General features: G+C 39.5%; 1 protein-coding gene across 2 annotated transcripts; it reads right to left on the reverse strand.

The window, feature by feature from the left end:
- Nucleotides 1-187: 187 nt before the first annotated feature.
- On the reverse strand, nt 188-9372 carry sesn2 (sestrin 2). 2 transcript variants are annotated; one of them, XM_088328476.1, is made up of 10 exons: nt 8663-9372; nt 5890-5955; nt 4514-4702; nt 4257-4439; nt 3973-4191; nt 3773-3905; nt 3493-3692; nt 3260-3366; nt 3047-3191; nt 188-585 (listed from the first exon to the last, which is right to left on the reverse strand). In XM_088328476.1, the coding sequence occupies exons 1-10, from the start codon at nt 8969-8971 to the stop codon at nt 499-501; spliced, it is 1638 nt and encodes a 545-aa protein (XP_088184602.1). In that variant the 5' UTR covers nt 8972-9372; the 3' UTR covers nt 188-498. The 2 variants fall into 2 exon arrangements, with proteins under 2 accessions (XP_088184602.1, XP_088184601.1); XM_088328475.1 differs by having other exon boundaries at nt 3773-3908.
- Between the last annotated feature and the right edge of the window lie 802 nt (nt 9373-10174).

A 10174-nucleotide genomic window follows, 5' to 3' on the forward strand; every position in this document is an offset into this window, starting at 1 on the left:
TCACAACAACAGAAGCAAAGTAGGCGAATACTTTTTGAAAATGGGTGAAACTACGTCTAACCCTTGGAGTTTGTCTCCCTCTTGCGGTGATTTCAGGCCCTGGGGGTATAAATACAGAATAATAGCAGCCATCTCGTGTTTCTTGGTCAAGTCACTTTATTGAATAGAAAAATACAAGATATTTTTGTAATCTCAGTCCTCAAAGTGCACTTAACGACACAAATAGAGGAGTTTAAAGTAGTCGAAAATTGCAACACTTATACATGGTCACTGGTGACACATTAACGCACACTGGTTTGGTGTCGATATGACGAAATCAGAATGTATGAATGCTGTCGTGTGTGATAATAAAGTGGCAGGGATACATTCGGTGAAGGAAATTATACCTAACTTTGCATGCTGCTTAGACATGCTTATCACTGTAAACACAAGATATGTAAATACAATAAGAGGAAAAACAAAGCTGGCTCCGCGTTGGCAAAAAGGCAATGCCGGCCGTCATCTCATGTAGTGCGTGATGGCTCGTAGGGTGTACAAGAGCGCCGCCTGCAGGCGTGCCTCCATGACGATCAGGTTGGCGTGCACCTGGAAAACAAACACAATAAGAACACTTTTATAACACTCAATATTTACGAAGTTGATGAGTCTTTTGGAATTAGTAGCTGCACAAAATTCAGCGACTAAAACTAATTACAATTATTGTAGACTACCAGTAATTAAACAGGGTCCCTGCAGCTTAAGGCCAGTTAAATTTAAATCTTTTTATGACGGTTTTGAATGCCTTTTGAAATCCAATTAAGGATCAAGCCAAAAAAAAAAAAAAACCATTGGAACATAAACACAAATATTACTTGCACACAATACATGGTGCCTCGTACACAATACCTAGCATAGCTGTTAGCCACGGCCAGAAATGTTCATCAGCCACCTCTTAAATTTAAACTTCCCTTTGGTCAAAAGTAATTGGTTTGTCTGAAGCTGCTATGTATGTTGTAAGTAGACCGAAGATATGAGTCTGCTCTGAAAGGTCGACTGAAACCACATCACTGTTTTGATAGTTCCGTTATTTTGGTCACGCAATGTTGCCACAAAATTAAAACGGGGAATGATTAAAAATAGACAATTGATAAATGTTACTAAATCTTTTAAATTCAAAACACAAATGAATCTTAACAATGTGTTTACATTTTTAAGATGTTCAAAAAATAGATTTTAAATCATTTTAATGATAATTAAGGCCTTATTTTTAGAATGATGAATTCAACGCCTTTTAAGACTTTTCAAGGATCTGCGGGAACCCTGTTAAAGCACAAAGCAATTCAGAAAAAGACAAACTGTTTGACATACCCTAATCATAAACAGGAATGCACGCTGTTTTTTTTCCTACCGATGCACGATCGCATGTTTGTTTTTTTAACACGCTTCATTTAGAGAAAGGCACATAAAATCCTATTTACATTTTGCATAAAGTGCCTATGATAAAAGGGTTGTTCATGATACAAAACAAGTCATTTTTAAACATCCGAGTGCTCAACAATCACTACATCCTTAGCCATTAAACTGATTTTGGCCGAGCTCTCCAGTGCCCAATGCATATTATGAAGAGGTAGAGAAGAAACACGACAAGTTATGCCACCTTTTCTATAGAAAATCAAAATGTATTCTAAGGAGGAACATAAATGCTTAGAAATGTATCTTGGACAAACTCTCCAGTGCCTCACTCACATTAAAAGAGGTTGAGAGAAGACGTGACCAAATTGTACGATTACTTATAGAGAAAATCAAAATTAATTCTAATGACGAACAGAAATAGTAGTGTCAGCTGTTGTTTGGTTATAGCCCAGCACTTCGGTGCCTCGTGCACACTACAGAGACGTAGAGAGGAGACACAACCAAGTTGTGCAACTACTTATATAGAGAACAAAAATATATTCTAATGAGGAACATAAATACTAAGAATCCGTCTAACAACTAGTCTTGGCTGATTGAAGATTATATAGGCATAAAATAATAATAATAATAATAATAATAATAATAATAATAATTTCCTTGTATTGTCATTCTGTGTAACAATGTACACAGAACGAAATGTCGATTGCACCTGACCCGTTGTAGCGGGCCGATGCAGCCGCAGCCAACATGGGTCAATGGTTAGTCAATTAAGAAGGGTGTTGAGCAAATATATTCCGTTAAGCCTTACAACCCAACAAAATATTGAGCTCTATCACACAATGTGTTTCAAATATATAAATTATAAAGTGTCTTCTCAATATAAGGATTCTATGAACCACAATGATCGAGCTTAGCAAATAGCATCCTTCGAGTTTGTTTACCATCTAATCTATGTAACAAGACGTATGGGTTGCAGTTGACCATTCTCTCCCCGTTTGGCTAGAAAATGAATCAGTTTAGTTTGATTCATCCTTCGCTGCATCTTTCACAGGCGGTGATCCCTGCCTTTAAAGTAATAGTGGTATAGCCCAACAGGTAAATACTTCAGCTTGTGCGAAATACACTGATTTTCATTCAAATACAACACCTCAAACTTCAGGAAATCTAACAAAACTCCCTTCTCCCCCTTAAAATGCTTTCTCCTCGTATCTACACAATTCAAGTAAGTTACCTAATGCATGGCCAAATTCAAGCACTTTTAAGGATTCTGAAGCCAATTTTCCAACTTCTCCAGTAAATAAATAGATCCGTTGTAAGTCATGTATTTTGCAGAGCCACAAATATCTCTGATTTACATTTGCGATTTGTATTCTTACTTTTGCATTTATCAACAAGCATGATTTTCAGATCTTGAGTAAATAGCAAACATATTTGAGATGTCAACAATACAGGTTTAAATATTTTTGGGTTAAATCTCTCCCCGTATTAGGTGTGGGGTAAAAATGACGAAGCCAGCGGAAAGCAATGTCTGCATTCTTTTTAAGTAAAAGGTTTGAGAAGCATGGCAACAATTTCAAGCATTAAAATAAGGCATTTACAGTGGAGAGCGTCTCTTAAAACGGATTTAATAAAAAAACTCAAGATTAATCTCTACCTTCTCCGAATGCTTGAATTGCTTCCAAAAGGAATTGTAAATATCGGCGGTGGTCTGCTCAGGGTGGCAGGCCACGGTCTTGACGAAAACCTTCATGGAGCGTTCCAGCAGCACATTAACACTGCCGTAGTCGTAATCATCGTACCTGTGGTGCCACAAACACATCGTTTGGCAAAGCATACCTCAGCGTTAAAACAAAGTAGCTGTACTGACCGTATCCCATAGAGACAGTGGATGTAGTTCCAGAGCGCTTTCCGCAGCGTGTGCGTGTCCACACCCTCGTGCATGGCCATCCGGTGGTATGTCAGGTTGCTCACCACCTCATCACACAAAGTCAACTTTTATTATTTTAGAAGTAGCATGAAAGCAGCCAAACACAATGTTGCGTTCCAATTAGGGCTGCGTTCGCTTTGGTTACCAGCAGTTAGGACAATGCTGATTGCTACCTGGAACTTCTCGTCCAGCAGCTGTCCCATGTCCGGCAGCAGTCTGTTCAACAGAGAGTAGCCGTGGTCCTCCCAAGAGTAGTCCTGAGCTCTCATGGTGGTCGGAGATTGCTCCCCTCTAGGAGCAAAGTCCTCATATCTGAAATCAGGGTCCTCTACCAGGTGAAGGAGCCTCTCTGGCGGAGAGCCTCGCACTAATGCTGCATGGAGACATGCAATATAAGATTCTCTGTTCTGTGTGGATCCTCCAGCATCTTTTGGTTTCTATTAACGAGAGTACCGGTGGGGATGCTCTCGCTGCGTTCCCTCTCAAAACGTGTGACCATCTCCTCCTGCGTGTACTCTTCTTCTTGCTGCTCTTTCAGCTCCACCATCCTCTTCATCAGCACCTCCACTTCCACCACACCATCCGTCTGCTATGCACCCAAGACAATTTTTCAAATTTGACAGTCACGGGAATCTTGAAATGCACATCCGTACCTCTAGCCGACCGTCCTCGCTAGCAGGGCTGCGGGGACTCCGGGTAGGGTGTCCGGGCGACGGCGGGCGAAAGGTGTGGCCGCCAACATGGTCCGGCTCAGGGTGGAGGCTGCAACCCCACACGAAAGAGCAAAGTGCGTGGGCGTGTGTCATCAAGATGACGGCGTGGATGAGCTCGGCCAGCGACCAGCGCAGTTCGGCGCCAGGGTACACCAAATCCTGTGAGAAAAACAATAAATAAACAAGAAAATGTGGAACCCAATTGAAGTCAGCCTGATGCTTGCCTGGATGTGCAGCTGCGTGATAAGCCAAGGTCTGTGTGCCAGCAGCTTGTTGAGGCAATTAAGACTCCTCAGCTTGGCGGGGGCACGGCACAATCCGCTCAACCAGCTCTCATCTCCACCGGCCTCCAGGAAGCTGGAGCTGTGCTGCTGGACCACATAAGAACAGTGGTGGCGGGCGGCGGCCTGAAGGGGAGAATTTACAACACCGGTCACATTCCTTGCCTGTTATTTGACAGCACACTCTGGGCTCCTCCCACCATGATTGTGATGTAGTGTCTCCAGTGGCGAGGCAAGGGTCCGTCCATCTCATGGAGGGCGTGGTGGGTCCTCAGGAAGATGCTGAGGTAGGTGGGATGCAGCGCCATCACCATGGTGACGTGGTCTACTCGGCCCAAAGACAGGAAGGACTCAATGAGAATGTCCTGGTCCAGACCATCTTTCAAGACCTAAAACAGGAGGTTGCCCGAGGAGCATTAGAACATTTTAGCCGCTTGAGACCCGAGCTCTTGTTTGAGACAAAGCGTGAGCCAGGTCACAAACAGTTAGACCCCAGGGATATGTTCACTTTGTGGTGTGGTACGTTGTGTTTTATTCTACCACTCTTTACAGCACTTTCCAAATATACAACGTCAACAAAAAATATTTTGTGTGCCGAAAAACCTAATAAATTCAAACTTTGCCATGTTTGTGCATAGTTATGTCTCAGAAATGCTGCTGTTGGCCAACGACATAAAATGCTGGGCTGCTATCGGTTTGCATCATAAAAATACAGATATGCTATTGGCTTAATTACCTCCCACAATGCCTTTCTCCACTTTATGTTAAGAATCCACTGTGCTTCGTCAGGTGTTTGCGAATCAGCGACAAAATACTGTATTTACTATTACTATTAATACTAATTTTATTAATTTTTGGTCCCAAAGCTTGCAGTGATGCTAAATGTTAAAACAAAAATATAATAACCAAACCCCACGTCAAAGCAGTTTCATGTCATACCCCTGGAGGTCTAGTGCATATTCATCTAACTCGAGGCCTGTGGGCCAAATGTGGCCTGCCACATCATTGTCTGTGGCCTGCAAGACAAGGCTGAGAGGAGCGCAAGAGACTAGTGAGTTAAACATTGACCTGCAGTTTCAAATATTTCCAGTGGATGTCACCAAAGCCACGTGCCACTCGCAAAGCACATACTGTAGCTGTATTTGCTGACTAGCATTAATCAACTACAGAACCTTAAGGAAACCCATCCTGAGGTTATTTTAAAGAAAATAAAAGTCACGGCTGCACTGTTTAAGTTAAATTGTAGTTGAAATGAATTCAACTGTTGCATTGCTTTTATTTATTATTTTCAAGGACAGAGGTGATAAACACTACATATATCTGAGTAAAGGATAAAAATATTGAGGAAAAACAAACACCTCAATATTCATTATATAATCACATTAGATAATTCACATCCCTGAATCATGATTTGAGCCTCTGAAAAGACCCCGAGCCCTCCAGCTAAGGAACACTTTTTATGCCTTATTTTAATAGTCAGCCCCTATGTGAAAGTGTTTTCTATACCATTTGGCCTCTGAGCTCAAATGAGTTTGACGTCTTTGCTCTAGTGGCAAAGTAAATTATTTCTACTGGCCTGTTTGGCAGGAATGAAGGCGCTGGGACCAGAGGCCAGGGCACGAGGAACTTCGACACCTTGCTCCTGGTGGGGAAAACGACATAACGTTAAGGAGGATAAGTGAGAACGACGTGACGAGATCATTGCCAAGATGTGAACACGTCAAAAGGAGTCACGCAACACTTGTTCTCGTTACAACATAAAGTCCATGGGAACTTATTGACTGTTTGTGTAAAATTGCTTTCGTGAAAGATCTCGATTGATTTCCAACGTGGAGCTTGCTTCATCAATTACTTAGTCAAATATTTACATAGATCATTTAAAAAATGAATCACATCAGGGGGGCTAGAGAAAAAAAATCAAATTGTATTCTATTAGTTAAATGACGTTGTGGAAGTAACTTTTCTTATTTCACGGAGTCAACAAAGTGATTGCTCACTAACACGGTTCACGTTTGTGCGGTAGTGAGAAGTGATAATCCAGTCCTTTATTTTAAATAGTCTTCATTTTCAGGGTATTATCTTTCTTTTATATCACTGCTGTGGAGCTGCCTTCTGCACATGAGCACTGCACAATTATATCTTATTATAAATTATTTTGCACTTTTTAATTATATTGTGCATTTGAAATAATCAATGACAAAACATTCTATTTTATTCCGAAAATGTGTATTCTAATTTTTTTCTGCTCTTATTTTAGAGATATGGTGCTGCTAATGTAATTGGATTATGTCGTGTTTACAACTTAATCGAGTTTACAAGCAGCGCCTTATCAATATTGCCTACACATTTTTATATTATTTTTGTAATCATATTTTTTTTCTCTCAAGTCTTTTATGCATGTCTATCCTGTGCCACGTCCTATCTTATAAACAATGTTCAGTACGTTATCATTGATAATAAAGACAAATCTAATTCTAACACAGACTGGGTATGATTTACTTATTTATTTTGAATGAATTTGATAAGTGGAAGACAACTTCAGTTAGCCGCCTCGGACTTTTAAAACAAGGTAGTATTCAATGAAGCATGTAATTACATTTAAATTTTCCCGTTAGCTTTCCAAAAATTATTCCAAAGGCTTAGTTACCGTTCTACAGCAGCTCCGACTGTAATCTGAGAGATGTTTCATAACACACCCCCAGTTAAAATAGGCTAAGAACCTAAATAAAACATTTCAACCATGAAAAACAAAACTCACCGACATATCCTGCAGACAAAATCCTTTTAATACGAGTATTCAAATTTTTAAGATGAAGCAATGTGTTCTGTTTAAAGTAATCCAGGCCTGTGAATGTGCTCTGGGCTTCTTGCATGATATAGGGGGCGTGGCTAAAACAGGAAATCAGCGCACCGTGACCAAAAGGGGGCGTGGCTCGGGCAACTTGTTTTGATCACCTCAGACGGGTCTTGCATCACCTCTTGTCTGATGAAACGAAGGAAATTAAATGTAGCTTTTTGAAACTATTGAATGTGATCAATTTAGGCTAAACGAGATTTTTTAGGGGGCAAAAAAACTAAATGCAAACGTGATTGATGTCATTTTATGGTTATAAGATTAAATGCTAGTCTTATATTGTAAGCCAATACTGAAGTTGATGTTCCAAGTTAACATAGTTAAATAAAACTGCAATAACATTAGCCTAATATTATAGCACTACTTTTCACAGCACTATTATTACAACTTGGGCCAGTCTCTAAGTAGTGTGTTGCAAATACATTTGCCTATTCTGACAATCTTCGATTTTATTTTTCTCTTATGTACATCTTTACCCTGGAGTGCCATGTCTAATTAAATAGCATACAATGTTTCACCATGTTGATATCATTGACAATATACAAAATAATATCGAAAATGCCTTGGACAAGCTGAAAGCAGATCTCTACAACAAATTCGACAGGTCCTCAATACCAAAATCCAAACTACAGACTCACAGACCTGCTAGACTGGATTCATCAGATCAAGATCGACATTTGGCTCTTCTCATAGAAATTAATAGAACACCAAATTTACACACGATCAAAAATAACGGGGAGATAAGGGCGAGAAGATTAAAAGAGTCTGTAACATGAAAAAAAGAAAAAATATCTATCCATTTAATGAAATATACATACCGGTACTGTATTACACTTCACAAAAATCGTATTATTTCTTTTTATGTATGAATATTTCTCTTGCGTGATGATGAGATGCGATTAATGTTACCCAAAATGCCTTGGTATAAAAATCTTATCAAATGATATGATTAATGTGAAAAGTGTTGTCAAGATGATAAGACCAGGATAAGCCATTTATCAACATTGTTGATTTTAAATGCCATTTATGTGATGATCAAGTGAAGAAAAATATAAAAATAAATCAGTTATATTTTAAAAATGCAAATTTTTGTGGCAATGCATGAGTAAGTAAGTATTCAGTAGATCAGGAGGTAGAGCTCCTCCGAGTAAATGTTGAAATGCCATTGGGCAAGACACTGAACCCCTAAATGCTACCGCTAAGCAGGTAGGCAGGCGCCTTGCGGTGTGAGAGTGTGTGAGTGAATGGGTAAGTTTGATGTACATTCCAAAGGGCTTTGCGAGGTCTTCAGTGACTTGAAAAGTGCTAAATAAATGCAGTCCATTCACCATTGACATTAAGACGACAGCAGGTATGGCATAGTAGAATAAAGCGAATAATAGGAAACTTAACTAAACTTTGGGCAGTTTGTGTTACAGTGACAAATATGTTGTCCTTTATAGCGAGGGACCACCAGCAAAATATCCTCAGTTCGATCCAAGCAAGGTGAACCTACCTGGGCTGCCCGCAAAAGCTCAGAAGCCTTGACTCGAACCTCCCGCAATGGACAGGACCGGGATAACCGCAGCAGATGCAAAAGGGTCTCCTTCCCCAGCCGCGTCGAACCGGGCCGGTCCAGACCCAGACACACTAGAACCCCTTGGCTGAGTTCCTCCAGAGCCGCGGCGCGTTCATCCTCGTCCCGGCTACACAGCCGAGCTAGGGTCTTCATGGTAGGGCCGCTTCGGTTGTCGTCAGAACCGGGGTTCGGGGCTCTGTCGCCGTTGGCCAGACTGACTAGCAGGGATTCGGTGTCGCTGGTCATCTTTGGGAGCTGGTTGGTTGGTTGGCAAACCGCAGTTAGGTGGTATATTTGGGTGACGGGCAGGCACCAGAACCTCCGGTTCCGTTAATGATTAATACCGAGGCGCAAGTCCCTTTGCGCATCCCTGGGGCGAACCTGAGAATTTAGCTAGGCTATGCTAACTGATATTTAACTAGGCTAGGCTAACGAAGCTAAAGATGCTCTCAAAAGTTTACAACGAACAAAATAAAGCCATAAAACGAAGCGGTGGTTCAGTTAAATTGTGACAGAACCAAAAATAGTGACAATAGAATAAAAACTAACCAGTGTCGAACTTTTCTACTTAATGGTTCGACAGCGAAAAAGTTACCGGTTCTACTCAGCTGACGCTTTTTAGCTTTCGATTATTGCGTCATTGTGACGTATGCTAAAGTAAAAAAAAGAATCAAGCGTTGCGTTCAAATATTACTTTTTAAACATCATGTAACTATTTTAATGTATTAATACATTGAACAAAGAATGATAACTTGTACTGAATGTTAAAATGAAATAAAAAATAGTTAATTTACTGTATTATTTCAACGTTATCGTTAGGTATATGGAAGAAAAAGAAACGGCGTCAAACGTTGCGTTATAAAAGATTAGTTTTTAAATATTTTATTTCTATATTGATAACGTTGTATGTATATTCTATTTGGGAATTAATAGAAATAATAAATACTAAAATAAAAAATAGTCAATGTACCGAGTTTAATTTTTGCAACGTCATTAGACGTAGACAGAAGTAAATAAATGGAAACATTAGTTTTTAAATATTCTTTGTATGATATATTTATTTACACAATTTATTCAATGATGTCAATGAATGGTGAACATTAAAATAAAAATTTAAAATATAGTAATTTACAATTATAGTTTATATATGACAAGAAATTATCCATATTAAAATTAATGAAATTATAAGATTAATTTAATTTACTGAATCGCGTATTAACTATTTATTCATGCAACTAAATGTAATTAATGCAATTTGAATAAACAAAAATCACACTGAAAGCACTTCAATTTCTACTTATATACTTTAACCTTTGGACGGTATAAACCCTAACAATGAAGGAGCAAAAATAAAACACAAACATCAATCCGGAAGTACCACGAGAGGTGGAGCTCATCTTGAGAAATCAAGCATCATTTGATGTACTTCCCAATAACCTTTATTTAAGA

The sequence above is a fragment of the Urocampus carinirostris genome, chromosome 2, assembly GCF_059441175.1.
Source record: "Urocampus carinirostris isolate Australia breed hairy pipefish chromosome 2, RoL_Ucar_1.0, whole genome shotgun sequence".
Classification (NCBI taxonomy): Eukaryota; Metazoa; Chordata; class Actinopteri; order Syngnathiformes; family Syngnathidae; genus Urocampus; species Urocampus carinirostris.

Bases quoted from the DNA above. Each gene is read 5' to 3' on its own strand.
- sesn2 (XM_088328475.1), bottom strand. From the start codon at position 8,971: ATGACCAGCGACACCGAATCCCTGCTAGTCAGTCTGGCCAACGGCGAC. The intron at 4,703-5,889 runs GCCAGTAGAAAT...CTCCTGTTTTAG, and splicing joins CCTTCATTCCTGCCAAACAG to GTCTTGAAAGATGGTCTGGA. The intron at 3,693-3,772 runs GTACTCTCGTTA...GTCTCCATGCAG, and splicing joins CAGCGAGAGCATCCCCACCG to CATTAGTGCGAGGCTCTCCG.